At 34.6% G+C, this 20240-nt stretch overlaps 1 protein-coding gene and 1 long non-coding RNA gene across 4 annotated transcripts in view; one reads left to right on the forward strand and one right to left on the reverse strand.

The window, feature by feature from the left end:
* Window positions 1-5164, reverse strand: LOC147836026 (uncharacterized). Its single transcript, XR_015495826.1, has 3 exons — window positions 4112-5164; window positions 1719-1779; window positions 1-1638 (listed from the first exon to the last, which is right to left on the reverse strand). It is a non-coding gene; the product is annotated as an uncharacterized LOC147836026 (long non-coding RNA).
* Window positions 4247-20240, forward strand: part of tmem276b (transmembrane protein 276b) — a 24318-nt gene continuing 8324 nt past the window's right edge. For all 3 annotated transcript variants that reach the window (XR_015495822.1, XM_087261350.1, XM_087261351.1), the window contains exons 1-2: window positions 4247-4898; window positions 18605-18718. Coding sequence is in view for 2 of the 3 variants with exons in the window: in XM_087261350.1 (XP_087117476.1) it covers window positions 4520-4898; window positions 18605-18718 (493 nt within the window). In the remaining variant the exon portion in view is untranslated. The remainder of the gene's footprint in view (window positions 4899-18604; window positions 18719-20240) is intronic.

Below are 20240 nucleotides of genomic sequence, written 5' to 3' on the forward strand. Positions count from 1 at the left end.
AGTTTTTCTAAGTTAATCCAACTGTTTATTTTCTCCGTTCTAGTGTGCCGCAGTCACACTAGAATTTGAATGGTGCTTCAAAAAGGTACAATAAAGATACTCGAACACACACACAAAAAATTGATAACTATAATTTACAATTCTGGACATGCGATACCTGAGTTCTGTTCCCAGAGTTCATCAAGATTCTTTGGATCCATCTTTAAGGCCGCTTCCTCCATCTTAACCCAGACATGCTTAATAACGCTCATGTCTGGTGACTGGGCTGGCCAATCTTGGAGCACCATCACCTTTGCTTTCAGAAACGTTGATGTGGAGCCTGAAATATGAGAGAGCGCTATCCTGCTGAAGAGTTTAATAATAATAATAATAATAATTCCTTTCATATATGTAGTGCTTTTCTGGACACTCAAAGCACTTAACACGTCATCTCCTGTAGTTTGTGATGTAATGGGCAGCACAAATGTCTTGACATCTTAGGCTGTTGATGTTGCCATCCACTCTGCAGAACTCACGCCCCCATACTGAAAGTAACCCAAACCATGATTTTTTCCTTCACCAAACTTGACTAATTTCTGTGAGAAACTTGGGTCTATGCGGGTTCCAATAGGTCTGCAGTATTTGAGATGATAAAGATGCAGTTTAACAAATGATTCATCAGTAAAAAAAAAAAAAACTTTCTGACACTTTTACCGAATGATCAACTAGAAGTCAAGTTATTATTTGTGACTCTTACAACTGGGATCAATGACAAGACTTTTGTCAGGTAGTGTAGAGGTCACTTTTTGATCTTCTATGGTCTCACGCATTTAAGTGATGCGAATTTGCAGGTGAAACTTAACCAAGCTTGAACTTTAGAAATGCATCAACATGAAACTTGTCACACAAGCTTGTGTTTCTGGTCTGGTGCACTCGTATGCGTATGAATGGAAGTCAATGGGGCGAAAAGTGCAGTTTGACCATGGCTTAATGCTTTTTGAAACAAAAGCACAAAGTACACAAGATGTTTGAGTGCACAATTTAGGACCCCAACTCAAGATTGGGCTTCCATGACAAGTCAAGCTAGTTTTATTCATGAGCTTCCCGCTGCAGTCCCTCTGTGGCTTGACAATTCTACACAGTTTATTTGCAGTGTGTTTGTCTCGCTCTGCAAGATCTTCACATTTTTCACTAGGGTATGTCATACTCACTAATGGCTGGTATTGCCGGCTGCTCTTTGTGTTCAAAGTAGCTGCTCTGCAACAGTGTTGTCTATGCCAAGATACGTGCCACAAGCACATTTCTACTGCGCAGTCTGGGTCTGAAATGTCATATGGGAATCAGGGGGTGGTATTGATTTTGTGTTCACACTTGTCCTATTTCAACACAGTCTGTTTGGCAAGGGACCGTTGCCATAACGACTAGCCTGTGGGTTGTCTTCCTTTGTCATCTGCCCTGACAGAGCCCACTGTGTGTGGGAAACCGCCTGCAACTTCAGACAACGAGATGGCACTTTTTCTGTTCCAAAGCTTTTAATGTCTTGTCCTTCAAAATAGCGTCTGATGGGCAGCTTAAATGCGGTTGGTTGTACCAACATGATTTATTCTGCTGCATGTTGACCTGAAGCTCCTGCACGCCTCCTGAAACTCCTCTTCTTCTCTGTGGGTCTCCATGTATGGCAGGTGGCAGGTTAGTTCTGCTACAGTGCACACAAGTATTAATAAAAGAGTTGAGTTTACCTGATTGTGAGTAAAGATGGAGGATAATGCTGTTGTATTGGGGAGGAACTGGAAGAGATGCCTGGAAAAGTTTTATAAGCCGTGAAATATTTCATGCAACTTATGGTGTTATTTTTATTTGTACGATTTCTTTTTTCTTTTTTATGTATTTATTTATTTATTTATTTATTGGTCATTGATTAATTGATTTGCACTGTACACTACCTGACAAAAGTCTTGTCACTTATGCAAGTTTTAGGAACAACATAACTTGACTTCTAGTGAATCATTTGGTATCAGAAGTGGCTTATATGAAAGACAAAGGCCTCATGATTACGCTTATTTCACCAAAATAAAATTATTTAATTAGGACAGTGAGGTCTGACTTTGCTTAAACAAAAGTCTTTGTCACTTAAAAGAAATAATATCCAGTAAAGAATATAAAGTCATGGTGCAGTGGGAAAGGATTAATATTGTGTATGACTTCCATGAGCTTAGAGGACTGCATCCATACATCTCTGCAAGGACTCAAATAACTTATTAATAAAGTCATCTGGAATGGCAAAGAAAGCGTTCTTGCAGGACTCCCAGAGTTCATCAAGATTCTTTGCATTCATCTTCAATGCCACCTCCATCTTACCAGACAAGCTCAATAATGTTCATGTCTGGTGGCTAGGCTGGCCAATTCTAGAGCCCCTTGACTTTCTTTGCTTTCAGGAACTTTAATGTGGAGGCTGAAGTATGAGAAGGAGCGCTATCCTGCTGAAGAATGTGCCCTCTTCTGTGGTTTGTAATGTTATGGGCAGCACAAATGTCTTGAGACCTCAGGCTGTTGATGTTGCCATCCACTCTGCAGATTTCTCACAATCTCCCATACTGAATGTAACCCCAAACCATGATTTTTCCTTCACCTAGCTTGACTGATTTCTATAAGAATCTTGGGTCCATGCAGGTTTCAGTGCATGTTCTGCAGTATTTGTGGTGATTGAGATGCAGTTCAACAGATGAATCATCTGAAAAATCTACCTTCTGCCACTTTTCCAAATGATTAACCGAAGGCAAGTTATTATTTGTTGATCTTACAACTGGGATCAACGACAAGACATGTGTCAGGTAGTGCATGTGTTTGACCAATACAATTGTTTTGATTTTCCCATTTTGACCAAACCTTTCTATCTCTGTCAAAAAAATTAAATAATTAAAAAAATTTGCAATTTGTTTTATTTTGCAAGTTGGTTCAGTATGATCTAACAAGAACCTCTATTTTTATTTATTTTTTTAATTTTCACCTTTTTTAAATAAAGTTGTAGTTAGACGTACTGTCAGTCGCGTAAATTTTGACCAGACATTAATATTTGAGACTGACTAAAATAAATATAATTATACTTTTTACTCCCCTGCTCAGTCTAAATGACACCCTAACGCAAGTACTTTCTCAGCTCTCATGATGCAAGTAAGATTTGTTCTGTTTTATTTATTACTGCTGGAAATGTTTCAGAAAACAGTCTTGCATTTACGTGGGCAGGAAACGTTACTGTCTTCTGGGAGCTTCCCTTGAGCAGTTTTCTGTTCACTTCTATTTATTTTCTGAATGTGCTAATATCGCTCTTTTTTTTTTCAGCAAAAGAAAATTTTGATGATTTTTTTCTGCCTGTTACATTCATCTCTGAGGAGGAGCAATACTGTTTATAATCAAAGGAAGTGTATCAGTTTTTTTAAATTACAGATATTATTTGTTTGGAAAAAATACAGTTTTAAGATATTAATTGTATCAACTATTCTTAGAATTCAATTGGCATAACATTTGAATTAAGAAAACTGTTGCTCCATGTGTGCCATAACATTTATTTTCGATTTATATATCTTGACAAGTATTTTAATGTTTTAATTGTTAATTGTTGTATTACTGTTATATTTTCACAAACACATAATTACCACAGTGGGTTAAAATAATGTTAATTTGTTAACATTAGACAGTACGTTGATATTTTACAGTTTCAGTTTTGTAAATGTTATAAAAAGAAATTGTTCTTCTTAGTTCACAATTAATTAAGGTATTAATAAATGCCGCATTTGTTTACATTTTAATGATGTTTACTAATGTTAACAATTGTTTAGTATAAATGTAAAAATGTTTGCATGCCAAAGTAGGTTATTTATTTAAATTAGTTATGTTTCAACTAATTTGTATTTGTAGTTATAAGTTGAAATTATTTTTATAGTTCAATTGATTTAATAAAAAAATTAAAGCACTTTAATCTTAAACTTACTGTAAAGTGTTATGAATAAACCTACTGAAGATTTATTTAGTACAATATCCCAAGCAATTAAAGGTTTAGCATGTTTAGAGTAAAAGATCGACGAGTTTATACAGTATATATTCCTGCAGTAATATGTGAGCATCTGCTCTCGACTGTGATGCTGTTCTGGAGTTTGTAATCAATAAACGCTCCTCTCATGTTTATCTCCACTCCTCCTGTTCCTGAGCATCCTAATTGGTCTCTTCTCAGTTCTCCGAGGCCCAAGAGGATAGAGAGAGCATTGCACTCACACCGAGCAGCACTCGCTCAGCACTGGTCCTCTCCTCTCCTCTTCCCATCTCTCCCTCAAAAACAAAACAGATGGTGGAAAAACAGCACATCTGCCCGCGCGAGCCGCAACAATAGATCGCATTGAGCCGGAGTCGCGCCTGGTCATGCCCGCGTCCGAGAGCAGCTAGAAATCGGTGTGTGTGTGTTTATTTGTTTTTCTTCATTCGCCTTTCACAACGGCTGCCGAGGGAAGACCGCGCGTCTTTCTAGGCTCTCCAACGAGAGGAGAAGATGGCCGCCATTAAGATTTTAACCAGCGCGGGGCTTTTCTTGGCGTTTTGCGCTCTGGTCTTGTTGGCTATGGCCATCTGCACCGATTACTGGTACGAGACGGATGCTCGGCGGCACCGAGAGCGCTGTAAGAACTACGCAAACAAGCGTAACGATCCCGGATACATTTACATCTCAAATCACAACTTGCCGCTCCAGATGCCACCGAAGGGCTACGAGAGGAAAGCGACGGAACCGCGCGTGAAGCGGCACATCCCGGCGTCCGCCACGGCGATGGAGTCTCACTGCAGCCGCCAGTTCAACTCCACCATCTCCGGGCTGTGGAGGAAGTGCCACCGCGAGGGCTTTGACCTGCAGACCGAGGATCTCATTTTGAACGGTGAGCTGTCTTCTGTGCTCAGGTGCTTGCCTTGTTGTCTGCCGCTGGAGCCTCGTTTCAGGCCGTTTTGTTTACAAGGGAAAGGATGTGCACGTTTATCCAACGATAATTTTCGTGTTTGGTTTGGTTGTTCATGTTGTTGTACCCGCTCTCGCAGGTGTAGGTGTTTTACTAAAGCAATGTGGTGAGTTGTGATGTTAAACAATGTAAACAGAAGAGGAAACGTGGAAGGCCTGAATCTGATCTCTGTCGCTATCCGAGGTCCTGAATTGAATCTACCTGTCACATCTGTAAAAGAGGCACAGGGTGTGTTTGTTTACCAAGAAAATGTGCTTTAACATTGCTGTGCACAAAGTACACATGCTGATAGATTATAATTGTTAAAATTCAATTATGATTAAAGCACTGTAATTTGTGTAAAATTAAAATACATAGCCTATGTATGTTTATCAATGACAAATAAGGATGCCAAGGCTCAGTCCCTTTATTAATCAAGGGTCTTCACAGCGGAATGAGTCACCAACTTATCCAGCATATATTTTAAGGGTGCTCTTCCAGCTGCAACCCAGTATTGTAAAACACCCATACACACTCATTCACACACACATACACTACAGCTATCTAGTTCATCTAATTCACCAATATTGCATGTGTTTGGACTGTGGGGTAAACCGGAGCACCCGGAGAAAACCCATGCGAACATGCAAACTCCACACAGAAATGCCAAATAGCCCAGCTGGGACTCGAACCAGTGACCTTGTTAAAAGGGGACAGTGCTAACCACTGAGCCACCATGTCACCCCCATTCGTCAAGTTAAAGGGATTTAAACCAACCAAATGATAATAATAAGAGTGTTTAACATGACAACATGCATGCTAGTTGCATCATGCTAATTTACAGAGAAGTCCAACAGTTTAATAAAATAATTATGCTATTTTAGATGAAATTATGCCATGCGATGTAAACCATTTTTCTATCAGTAATTTAACCCTCTTTTCCCGTATATACACACATTCTGCTGTGAAAAAAAATCTGTTTAACTGGATTTATTAGGTTTGATATGGTATGTTAGGTTTGTTTGTTTGTTGTGGTTGAAAATCAGCTATTGCACCGAATATTGTTTTCTTAACACTTATTACACAAGTTATTTGTTAGCATGTTTTATTATCTAAAATCTACATTAGTATCTAAATTTATTATTTTAAATTAGATTAGGAAGAAATATAATAGGGCTGAATAGAATAGGGCTGCACAATGTTGGAAAAATCTGATATTGCAATATATTTTATTTTTCAGCGATTAAATATTGCAAAATGAATACAAATCCACAACATAATTGGAATATGGAACAAAAATGAAATATTTACAATGCAAAAAAAATAATAATCATATATATATATATATATATATATATATATATATATATATATATATATATATATATATATATATATAAATTAAAATTAGGATTTTTTCCTCAAAGCATGCTAAATTGTTTGCCAATGTGGTTATTAAAATAGTCTTATTTTCATTTTGAAATGTAGATATTTGGGCTAGAAACGATTTTTTTTTTGCATGAATTGTATAAATAATTAAATACAATCTGTTACACCTGCAAACATTCAAAAAAAAAAATTGAAATGAAAAAGACCTTTGTGTAAACTTAGCAGTGATGCTACAAACTAGATGTGTTCTTTGGCTCCTGGTCAGCTATAATTCAGACTCAACATTGCAGATGTGCACATTGCAATACCGATGTTGAAACGATATATTGTGCAGCCCTAATACAGAATAAAACAAATATAACGTTTTATACGCATAATTATATTTTCATTTAGAGCAAATGCTATATTCTTTATCCAGAAACAAAATAAACAGCAAAGCCATGTGCAGTATGAACTGAAACATATCGTATGTACTGTATGTATACAAATCGTATATAATCTGAATACTCGGGTTGAGTTTATTTAGAAACAAAACAAACTTGGAGCATTTATGAGAGAACATAAAAATGCACCGTTCACATGTGGCAAATGTAGTATTAGTGACACGTTATGACATAATCAGATGACAATACATTAAGGAAAGCCTAGCCTATAGTTTGTCAGATAACAATATCCATAAGAAGATTAAACTTAAGCAAAATTGTTATACTTGTCTCCCTCTCATCATATGAACACTGATCTCATAAATAAGAGGCTTATTTCAGCCTTCTCTACTATTTGATAGTCTCAGATAAAGATTATGTTCAGGCCTTAAATATTAAGTGTGAGCTTTTACAGCAGCCATTTCTCCTGCTGGGTTGCGAAGAGAAGGAGCGCTGCTCACTTGACCATATCTTCATCAATAATTTGTTCATTGATTTTCCCAGGTCACCCTAAGTGGCTCTGTAGATGTCATGAATGATGAAGTAGTGATGGTGTGCAGCCACTCTAGCTAGACTGCATGAGCCAACACCCAGAGATACATTTATAGCAGCATGTTTACACTGTAAAAATGACAGTGATTTCAAAGGTAAAACAACAACTAAAATACCATAGTAAAAATCTGCTAGTAAGTGTCTTTAAAATATACAGTGAATAACCATAAATTGACTTTAAATTCCTTGCACGTTTGTTTGTGTTTGTTTTGACATTATTATGGTTCTTTTTAGCTTTATCTCATCAGTTATGTACAGTATAGATTCATGTTACGTCTAATTTTGATAAATGACGTTTATTGCGTTCATTTTATGTGTGTTAGCACAATGGTGTTTAGTGGTTGTGTGAATAAGGGCTGCAAGATACTGGAGAAATACATAATATGGTTGTTGATTATTTCATAGTGATATATCTTGCCATACAACATTTCCATAGAGAAAAGCTATTTTTAATAGCTTTTTTTATAAAGTAATGGTCAAACTAAAATAAACTCAACAAATTTTTTTCTAGAGCACTTTCAACCAACCTACATAAGTACATAAACTCACAACCACTGACAGCTTACAGTCTGGTCAGTACCTGGATGGGAGACCACATGGGAAAGCTAGGTTGCTGCGGCAAGTGGTGTTAGTAAGGCCAGCAGTCTGTTGTGTCATCCAGGTGGGCGCTACACACTGGTGGTGGATGAGGAGATTGTCCCCATTCTGTAAAAGCTCTTTGAGTGTCTAGATAAATATATATAAATGTAAAGAATTATTATATTTATATTATTATTGTTACAACATCTGATTAAAAGCTAAAGAAAATAAATGTGTTTTTAGTGACCTCTGAAAGGACTCAAAAGTTTGGATGTTCTTATGGAGAGTTGAAGATTGTTCCGAAGTCTTAGAGCTGCGAGTGAAAAAGCTCTATCACCTCAACATTTCAAGCCTGATCACAGAACTTGCAAATAGAGTTGATCCTTAGAGCGAAGAGATCTCATGGGTTGGTGTATATTAATTAGCTCGGAAATATACTCAGGGGCCAGGCCATGAAGGGATTTAAAAACATACAACAGTATTTTGTACTGAATTCTATTCTGGATCGGTAACCAGTGTAGAGAAACCAATACAGGTGTGATGTGCTCTAGATTTTTTTGTGTTTTTTAGTATCATTATTTGATGTTTAACCTAATCTTAGCTCAAAAAGTGTCTCGAAGGGGGTGGGGCATACTAGAGAGCATTTGATTGGTCTGAAGATTAGATGAGTAACTGAAGTATGAGGTGACATGGAAAAAAATGTTGATCCATTTAGGCGGAATTGACAAACTACAAGCTTTACATGCTTATATCAGTTTCATATTTTCTAACGCATACTTTGCCACTGTTTTGAAGCACACTAAATTATAGATATCTTTAAAACATCATTTTTTAAAATTTAATTTTACAAAACATTTAAAAGTTTTTTTGTCTTAACAGTCACCCATACATATTTACAGTAGATGTCGGCTACCCTGTTGTTGTCTATTGGAAGGAATGCATCAAAAGAGCTGCCATTTTAGTACAGGCAGGGCCGGCCCGTCCATAGAGGCAACCTAGGCACCTCTTTTCACTTTCGGGTTGAGGGCGGCTTGATCGTCCTTTGCCTAGAGCGGCAGTTCAGCTTGCTCCAGCCCTGAGTACAGTGTAGTACTCCTTTGAAATGAATGTGGAACCAGGGTGCAGTGTAGGACTGCTCATCTGGAGCCATAGATATGTAAACATTTATACATATATCTATCATTAGGAGTTTTCCCCATGGTCAGTGTGCAATTTGTTTTTTTAAATCATGAAAATGATAATTTAACATTACTTTTCATTTGATGGAAAAGTAAGCACATGGGCATTGCTGACAAAGAGTATGTGTTTGTATGCATGGAGATGTATATTATCCTCCCTCCCTGTTAAATTTGATATAATCCATGTCCTGAAACACACCCCCTCTCCTGCTTTCACTTCTCATTCTAATGGAGGGAGCATTTTCTTTGTGAATGAATCACTGGTATGGAAGACTCGTGCACCATCGAGATCCCTGTGTCTCAATGTGCAAATCCACCTTCCTGATCTAAATTGTATTGGCAGGCACTGTAATTGGCAGGCACTGTTATTATCAGGCACCCTTATAAGTTATTTCATAAACTAGCCGTTACTTTATTTAGCCGTCAATAATACAAGTTTCTGGCAGTGCAGCGTCTTGCTTTCATATTTCATTTACATGTTTGCTGATTTTTTTTCAACACAACTAGCATAAGACTGTAGTGCAAGTTGGTGCTACTTTGCCTTATAGTCAATGCAGTAAGAGACTGTATTATCATCAATAATAGCACAAAAGAAACATACAAAAACTTGAAATGTGATGCCTTGCTTTGTTTTCTTTTTTTGTTCCTTACTAAACCTGTACACAGTGCAAAAGTCCAGCATCTTCACATTGGCTTTAGTCATGACTAGTGCGTTTGAACGACATATGTCCTGGGAGAACTGTACAAATGTGGCGGTGGTATGGACGCATGCTCAGGGTCCGTATTCGATATCTAGTGTATATATCTATGACAATCACCTGACATTTCTATTTTAGAAATGTTTTAGACATTTTTCTATTTCTCACAAAATTGATCATGTGCTTTATTCCGTGTTAAATGCTACAAATACGAATTTGAATATCATTTTACATGACATTTATTGCCACACTGAAAGCAACAGCAGAAAGATTACCTCAGACCTGAAAAAAAACATAAGTGTAGGTGATCATTTTAAATGTGACTCAGTACAAACCGATAAATATCAGTCACTTACCATTTACTTTTAATAATGTTGAGGATGTTCAATATGTATTAATAATAATTATAAATCTTACAATTTCAGCTTCTGGCTGTATTTAGATGTCTCTGTCGATCATACTTACATAAACAGATAATAATGTCTGTTTTTCTGATCGAAAATGTTGTCAATGTGCAAATATTTTGACACTGCGAATCAATGAAAATTTGGGCAGATATTCAGGTTATATATTGGCAGTTTTCATTTTAATTTCAGCTTCTCACCTAATTTTGTCTCTAGCCAACAGTAGAAGAGCGTTCACTTGGTAGAATTTTCATTTCAGTGCATCCCTAAAGGAAACTCTCTGCAATATGAATATTGCATTACCATTATCGTGATTATAACTTTTCGATATATTGTGTAGCCCTAGTGGGACTCAAACTGCACCTTACATATATTGGCATGTGCCTCTGCTTGTGGGAAAAGTTGTTTGATATCAACATTGGTTCATGCATGTATTTTTTTGTCTGTGTATGATGAGTAGATGTTCGTAGCTCAAAAAGGGCTGCACGATATTAGAAAAATTAAACATTGGGATATTTTGTATTTCTGCAAAATATATTGCGATATAAACGTGATGTCACCAGATTAATTGAATAGCCCCATTTGGAAACAATGTATAAATTTTCAATCGATTGGCATGATTTTGCAGGGGAACAAATCATGCATGAAATGTAATATGCAAATATAAGAGTAAAATAAAAACAGTGCTTAATGGTTTTCAGGGTCTAGTCAAATCATATTCAGGTACAGAAAAAACTTAAAATAACATTGCAAAGGTTTTACTGTTTAAGTTAGATTTAATATTGTGTTTGAATGCTCTTAGTGCTTAAAAAGTTATTGTATAATGATGGTTTGTTCTGTAGACTATCAAAACAAATTAGCTTAAAGGGGCTAATAATTTTGACCTTATAATGTTGTTTAAAAACTTAAAAACTGCTTTTATTCTTGCTAAAATAAAACAAATAAGACTTTCTCCAAAAGAAAAAATACTTTCAGACATACTGTGAAAATTTCCTTGCTCTATTAAACATAATTTGGGAAATATTTAAAAAAGAAAAAAAAATTCAAAGGGGGACTAATAATTCTGACTTCAACTGTACATATTATGCTAAACTATACAATCCCAACTCAGCATTGCAGACCCTGCGGTGTGTCTATTGTGGGTGTGCACATCGATGAATTGTGCAGCCCTACTTTAAAACATTGGTGTATAAAACTGTAAATTAATGAAATACAGTAGATTACCACAACAGTTAGCAGTTTCTTTAAGGTTTCAATCGTATTTTAACAACAAAATACTGGCAACCACAAGCTGCCATTTAATGCCATCAAATTATACACAAATGTATTAATTTATTTATTTATTTTACAGTGTGCAGTGCAATAACCCTTCATTATCAGCATAATAACATCTGTGTTTAGATGCAGCAGGCAGCACATTGTACCTACTGAATGTCAGTGATAAACATACAAAATAGATTTACTTTTCCTAATGCTAAAAAAAACTGTAAATGATCCTTTTAGAGCTGGAACGGCTTAGGATAAACCCACCATTTGTCCTCTCATCCAAATGCTTTAAACATATTAAAATCTTTTAAAGGTCAAATGTCAGTGAATAATTTTCAAATTCAACACAAAAACAACAAAAATGAGCTGTGTCATTTTGAATATCAAAACAAATCTATCCTTTTTCATCTATCCTCTATCCTGTTGTCTTTTGCTAAAACTTTAGTTCACCAATTAGTTTGAAATGTCTTTGTAGAGTTTCTGTCAGAAATCACATATTCTTTTATGTTTTTCCTAGTTAACACACATGTGAGTTTGACGATCTATGTATTTCCTTCAGAGTTGAAAGTGTGTTTGTGACAGATTCCTGGCCTTTGATGTGTCTGTCTGTGATTATGACATAGAACGAGCTGTCACAATATATGTGTCACATAGATATGATAAACATGAGGTCTGTGCTCATCTTTTTGCAACAGATATCTACAGCAACAATCACAATAGTGCCTTTGTGTCTTTGTAGAACTGAACTGTAGAATGAATTTAGCACTGTCCCAATGCTGTAAAAGCTGTAATTAAATGGCAGCACACCCCTTTCTTTCTTCTCTTCTCTGTTTTTTGTCTAATCCACAATATCTCAGCCTTTGACCCATCATATTTCTGATGACAGACAATTCAGAGAATGTGTGGTTCATATGGTTGTTTATGACTCACATTGGTTGGTGGAAAAAGCACATCATAACTCGGCTTTTTGATGCAGCAGGATGCGGTCATATTTTAATGGCTATGAAACCCAATTTGTTTGTATGTGTTTTAGTAACTGGTTTGACGGATGTTTACAAAAGCCGGTATCTGCATCTGCAATCTTTCAGAAGAAAATCTTTATTGTCATTGAAATGTAAACAGATGATTTATCATCCTATATATATATATATATATATATATATATATATATATATATATATATATATATATATATATATATTTTTTTTTTTTTTTTTTTTTTTTTTTACAGTTTACATTTTTGGTTGGTCTGGTAAGATCTGTGAGCCCTGGTCTGGATTTGTCTCTGATAAAATAATTTTCTATAAACATTAAAGTAAAAAATATCAAGCTTAAAACTAAATGTGCCATCACTTGTTTAATTTTTAGTTCTGAATAGAGAGTTTGTTTGTTTTCAAAACATTAATTTTCTCTCCACCTCACATTTAAAAGTCCCCTAAAGTGCTTTGAAATGTGCATTTTTTTATTCCATACAGATCTTGAAAACAAAATAAATTCAGGTTATAGTTTGAACTGTGACTGTTGAAGAGGTCTAATATGTGTTAATTAGAATCTAAACCTTACCATTTCATTGATTGGAGTGTAGCTCACTATTCTGTGCTTCTGAGTGGTTGTATTTAGATGTTTCAAACTGCAAATTGCTTGTTGCTGGAATCATGTGCGTGGCATTTTTAGGACAGTTACAATGTAACCTGCTCAGCTAATGTTTACTTTTGTAATATTTACACTTTTACAAAATTGTAAAACACACTTGTAAAGAATACACTTGTAAAAAATAGAATTTTTAGAACTTTACACCTAAGGTGTATTTTAAAAAAAAATCTGAATCTGCATCTCATTTCAAAAGCAGCTGCTAACCTACAGACGTTGCGTTTTCGGCCTCGTACACTGAGGCCGCCATCAAGTCTGAAACTAAATATGATGTTTTCCACCAAGGCAACCCAGGGTGCTGAAATGTAATTGGGTAAACTGGCAGTGGGCAGGTTATAGAGATCAAAACAAAGATATTCCGACAGGGAAACACATTTTCAATAGAAAATAACTGTCATTAGGATAGTTTTTTTCAGATAAACGGGTATCTTCAGTTAGCATTTTTCATTTTTATTCTGCAAACATATTATGGTATTTTAGATTTAGAAGAGTCAAAAACTTACATACAGCACAGGTTCCACAAAGAAATAACCTTTCAGTGTTCTTAAAGGAACCATTAATAAATGTTGGTTAACTATAGTTAATAAATACACTGTTCATACTAAGTTTAGGTTAGTGTTATGAATTTTGTCCCTTGTCTTGTGGTGTGGGTTTTAGTTTGCTCTGTTCCCTTTCATTACCTGTTCACGCTTCATCCTTTGTTTTCATAGTGTTTGATTTGTCTGCTCCCATTGTTTTTTAGGTATTTAAGCTTGTGTTTCACCTCTGGGTTTGTGGTTTGTTGTTTGTGTTCTGGGGTTTTAGTGTTTTCTTTGGCTCTGTTTTTGTTTTCAAATACTCAATTTGGATCTGCCTTTCCTTACACCATTCGTTGCAGTTAGTTAATACATCATCTAACATTATGATTTATTATTTTAAATGTTATGTGGCATTTTAATAATCTAATCTTTTTGGGGATAAAAAAAAACTTGATCACACCTTATTTTAAAATAGGGCTGGGCCGATAAACAATATTATATCGAATTGTGATAAAATTTATGTCAATAACAATGATAAGCTCTGGACTTTTTTACTCTATATTTATCTAAGTGCCAATAACACAGCAAAAATGTGCAACAATGGGAATCTAAAAGTGTGCTGACATGAGATGTTTCAAATTTTTGGCCACTGAAAATTTATCGGCCAAAAATGTTATGACATTTAATGCCCCATCTAATTTTTGTGGCTTCAGTCATTGTTAGAGGTAATGTTTTCAATCAGGAATCATTAACAACTTATATTGAAATGTATCGTTTAATGTGGAAAATAATTATCGAGATTGCATTTTTGCCTTATTATATTATTGCCAGCCTTATTTTAAAGTAAACAACAAGGCTTTTAGCTAAGTGACATACTAATTAGCTGCTTAATAATATTTATAATAGTTTATAATTGTAGTCTAGTAAAAATAGTAATAACAGCCACTATCTTAATAAGACATAAGCCTGTACTTAATAGTGGGAATTGGTACTTAAACTAAAGTGTTCCATCATGGATGTTAAAGACTCTTCATGGATGCATCAATGCTAATACAGAACCTTTATGTTGTGCTTTGCTCAAACAGCAACATTGCACTCTAAAGTTCACTGTAAAAAAATGTTGCTGCCTTAAATGTTTTAGTTGAATCAAGTGAACTTTTCTAGTAATCTCAACTTAAATCAGTCAAACTGACAAAACATATTGTTAAAGCTTGTATAGCTTAAAAATGCAGTGTAACTGAACATTGCCTGATTAACTTATTAAAATAGGTTAAAGTAACATAAAACTTTTGTTTCACACACACACACACACACACACACACACACACACACACACACACACACACACACACACACACACACACACACACACACACACACACACACACACACACACAAAAAACTGTGTCATAAAGTTATGTAAAAAACTATGATTTTTGTAATTTTATTGGAAACATGTGTGGCTTACACATTCTTCTGTGCCCCGAAGTCTATTTAACTTCAGAATATGAGATTTAAAAAAGTCATCAAATAAGTTTTTACATTGCAAATAACAATAAATGGAAAATTCAAAAATAAGGCAAAACAGTATAGTAGAGTAAAATAAATGTTTCAGGCAGACTATTGAAGTTTCCTTGTCTACAAAAAAACATGCACATACACAGCTAAAGCATAAAGAGAAATATATGAATCCCAGCACAGAAAACAACTCCATGTCTTGCATCACCATCACCTAGTCTAACAACTGGAAGTGTGTCAAAGCAAACCACGCGCGCTGCAGCACTTATGAATAGAACATGAATGCCTGCACTGATTTATGCAAATCAATCCCAGACCAAATCATCAGCTGGATGAAATCTAAAAATAATGTTGATGTGGGTGAGAAGAACACAAACTGTACCTTGAAAAACCCAGTGTAGCCTGTTACAATTGAAATGTATCCTTTATGAATAATGCAGCAAACTAAAATTATTAACATATCATGCTAATTGATTTACATTTGAGGTTTGTCTGATAAAGACTTGAATGTGGCAAGAAGAAGGAAACCTTATGAATATTAATGACAGCAGACGGTTTTATAAAGTGCAAGTTAATTATTGTCAGGTTTACAATCGCCTGTAAGGATTCATTAAAGTCTCATTGGTGCGGAAGGCAATCAGCAAGAATAACACACAACGGCTCGTCTGACACACAGCACACTCTCACTTATTCCATTCACAGTAATGTAAGGGTCATGCTCGTTCACCCAATAAATATATAGATCAATTACCAAGAAAAACATGCAGCAGATAGTCATTTCATCCTGATTATTTTTATTTTTAAAATAAAAAAGTTTTGAAAAAAATATGAAAAATTATTATCTAAAAGTATTAAAACCATACAATATGCTTGTCTCTATCTGAGGTTTTTTAAATGAAAAAATAATATAGACATACTGCTGTTTATGAATTACCATTTGTTGCATGCTTTTCGTTCTTTAATTTTCTTTTTAGGCAGTTCAAAGTTTTGTTTTTGGTATATTACTTTCTTTTTTTGGCAGAGTTTCTAATTCCCTTGAATGTATACATTTGTTTGGTTTGGTTTGTGGTGTAAATGATTTTTTGCATCATTTTACCAAATATGTTATTATATTTTACATTTTATATAATTCTTGCTATTTGCATTTCTTGCTTTTCTGTAATAAATTCACATTATTTTTGGCACGACTTTGTTATTGTTTCTTGCCAACAGCCTTCACACAATGAGTCATACTAAATGTTAACTGTTGTAAAATGTGAAGTCTAAAGTTGTAATTCACTTATTTGTTTATTTTTAGGGATAATGTGTGTAACTCTAGTTTAATGGTGTAGTTGACCCAAAAATGTACTCAGCATTCGTTCATGCTCAAGACAAATATTCAAACATAAGAATGATTCAAACCAGTAGCTATCGACGTCTAATTGTAGGGGAAAAATACTATGGAAATCAATAGCTATAGATTTTCTACTTTCTTCAAAATATCTTCTATTATGTTCAATAGAAAAAAAAAAAAACTTAAACAGGTTTAGAACAAGTGGAGGGAGAGTAAATTATGACAGCATTTATTTATTCTTGGGTGAACTATTGCTTTAATGGCACCATAACGGGTTTTAGTTCACTTCCAATAATGGATATTTTATCAGGTCTGTTATTTTTAAGTACTAAGAAGTTCATTAAGCCATGTTAAGTTTAAATTAATTCATTTTGTTTTTAGGGCTCGTTGTCCAGGCTTATTGGGAAATGGTAGCTGATTATTTATTGAAATATCAATTTAGTTGAATTCTTGATTTGATTCAATCCCTATTGATTAAATACTCAAACTACAAATACAGTATTTCAAAAAATCAACAGTGACCATTGATTTATACATGGTGAATTAATAAAAAGAAATTAAAACCACATATAATCTTTTTAATAAACTTTTTGTTTACTTTTTAATTATCAGAAGATAGAAAATATGATGTTGTGATTGTCAGCGGTGTTGCCCTTGCTGGTTGCTGGAGAGCATTCCCTGTAACACTCAACCGAACTACATATCCCATCACACCCTGCATTCACACACTGGTTTCAAGTTCACCCTTATTACACACACAGCTGAAAGACATTATCATTAATTACTTTGACTATAAATACAACTTTCACTCACACATCTGTTGCTGAGTCTTGTTTAGCTGTTGCTGCATTACAAAGTGGTTTTCCTTGTTTGTTTCCTCCCATGTTTTAGACCATTTGCATTGTTGATGGTTTTTAGATTCCTGCTGCCTGTTTAACCACTCACCTGTGTTATACAGATTACGCTTTGTATTCTGTCTGTTACTGTGAAATGCCTTGCCTGTCTGACCATTCTCTTAATAAACGGCATTTTGATCCAACACTTGTCTTAACATCTATAAGGCAACAGAATGTTTAACAGCTTTTGAGAATTAATAATGAATTCACTATTTATTTGTCTGTGTTGTTTTATTTTAGTAGTTTTTGCCCAGTCCTGATTTGTACAAAGCATTACATAACTATGCAATTTGTTGCAGTTTTTTGCAACTAAAATGAACTCCAGTGGCACAAATTATGATGATGGAGCAGATCATCGATTATTAAAGCCTTTACATGGTTCCTTCTTGCTCAACAGCATGTTATTACTTCAAAAAATATTTTACCCTGATGCATAATTTATAAACTAATAAATTTAGACTTTTGCATCATATATCTCTCTCCATTTGATTTCAGAACTACTGCAAAACATGTCAACTGATGTAATAAAGCACCGCCACAGTCCGAGAACAACCTCATTCACCGTTGGGAGGCAGAATAATCACTTGCTCGCACAATCCGACATAAATAAAGTAATCCAACCTCAGCTCCTTCACTTCTGCTACGTGAACAAAACTGCAAGCAAAGAGTGCATGATGTGTTCACCATTACACTTTTCTTTTAATCAATTAAAACATTATCTTATTATTTAAAATGCATTCCTTATTTTTAGAATTTCCTGCCTGATTGCTCTACTTACAAAATGTATACTACAAAGTCACACAGAAAAGTACTCAAGTATGTGATTTGGGACTACACTAAACTCATACACTACATGGTTGAGTGAACAAGTACATAGTACAGTATGTCATTTGGGATGCAAATTTATGTCACTTTAAAAATGCCATGACACATGCCTATAAAGGTTGCCATGTATGCCAGACCATGCTATAAATCCCACTTAGATAGTTTGACAGTTACATCAAAATGGTAACTGTGACATTTATGACCCCATGCGTTTCATCATATGTGCGTAATTGCTCAACAGGAAATCATTTAATTATAGCGAATACACTCATCATGGGTCTCTGTGGGCATTTTAGGATCACAACAAACCTGCTGTTCATCAAGAGATTAAAGCACTTTGTTTCTCTAAACAGTCGCTGTCGAAATGCCATTAATGAGTCTGCTTTTGTGCAATATTTGATTGACTGTTTTGTTCAAACAGGGTTGATCCAGAGATGCACCCCAGTGAAGTATCATTACACCTCTTCAATCCTGCCTCGAAACCTCCCCGCCAACATCACCAAGACCATCCGGCAGGATGAGTGGCATGCGCTGCGTGAGTCTGACAGACGCTTCTTTACTTGTGTCACATTTACTCAAATCGTGCCTTGGGGTTTGAGCCATAAGCGGTTGTGTGTGTGATGTGCTTGTAAACATGAGGTGTTTGTGTAAAGATATATGCACACGCAGATTTTTCCCTTGGAGATGCTTTGTCATTCCCAGTTGTAATGATATTTTGGGCAAATAGGATACTTTTGCTTGTATTGGATAAAAGGGATGAAGAATGAATAGCTGGATATATCTTATATTGTTGAAGTACATGCACACTTTCAGAGATTTTAGCTACTTTAAAGAGGATTCATCTTTTTACCAAAATCAAACATTTTATGTAGCCTGCCACTTATGCATCCTTTCTGAATAAAAGCATACATGTCTAGTCTAAATATGAGCAGGGGAAAATAAGTGATGGTATAGATATTTATTGATACAGTGTTCAGCATAATTGAGTACACTCTATAGTGATATGGATGTGATATAGTTATCCATTTAGTGATTTAATATTTATTTAAATCATATCCATTTAGCCATTAAACATATTTAGAAATTAAAAGATAATACAAGTAAATTCAAGCAAAATTGAGCAAAAACAAAATTACAACCTACAAAATTTCAACAAAATTGTTCAATTGTTTTGCTTCTCTTGATTTTCCTCTTTTTAAAATTTGTCTTTAATATTTTTCTATAACAAATGTGGGTGTACTAGTTTTTGGACAGTTATCGTCAGTTATTTTGTTAGATAAGTTCCATATTTGGCTTTAGTACTGACTAATCTAATGCACTGTATATGCACAAATATAATATTGCATAGCTTCCTATTAAAATTATGAATTTAAAAGAGATTTGTGAGGGGTCTACTTATATGTGCTGAGCACTGTATATAGTTCAAATAAATGTTGTTTATTAAACTTGCAATTTATCAATGAATACTAAGGTAAATGTATTATGATGTCTATATGAATAATAGTAAAAAAAAGTGTAACCAATGGCACCTTTATTTTTTCAACAATTTTTGATGTGATTTAAATATAGTTTCCATTGAAATTATCAGTACAGAAAGTCTACTTCAACTTGAACATTTAAAGACAGCTTATTATTTAGTACACTTCACAGCAGGGATTTCTTGACGCTAGTGCATACAGTACGTCAACAGACATTAACAATTTGCTAAAGTTAGCATCATTAACATGTAAAACAGATTTAAAAATGTTATTCATTAGTTTGTGTTACCTCAGGTCTATTAAACAATATTTACACTTGATTTTAATAATACATTTGTAAATGTTGGAATTAATACAGTTTTTTTTAGCTGCTCGCACACATTTTCAAAACTTTGCCCTTTTCCCCCAAAACTGTACACAAAAATCCAAGAACAGCACACACAAACTGCAAAATGCCTCAAATCATTTTGAAAAAAAAAAATGAAGCGTTGCTTTCAAATTGAAAAAAAAAAACATCTTAAAAGCATTTTTCTTAAATTGCAAAAACCTTTATATTTTAAATTCATCATACACAAATAT

This window comes from Danio rerio, chromosome 7 (genome assembly GCF_052040795.2).
Source record: "Danio rerio strain M-AB ecotype USA chromosome 7, GRCz13ab, whole genome shotgun sequence".
Taxonomy (NCBI): Eukaryota; Metazoa; Chordata; class Actinopteri; order Cypriniformes; family Danionidae; genus Danio; species Danio rerio.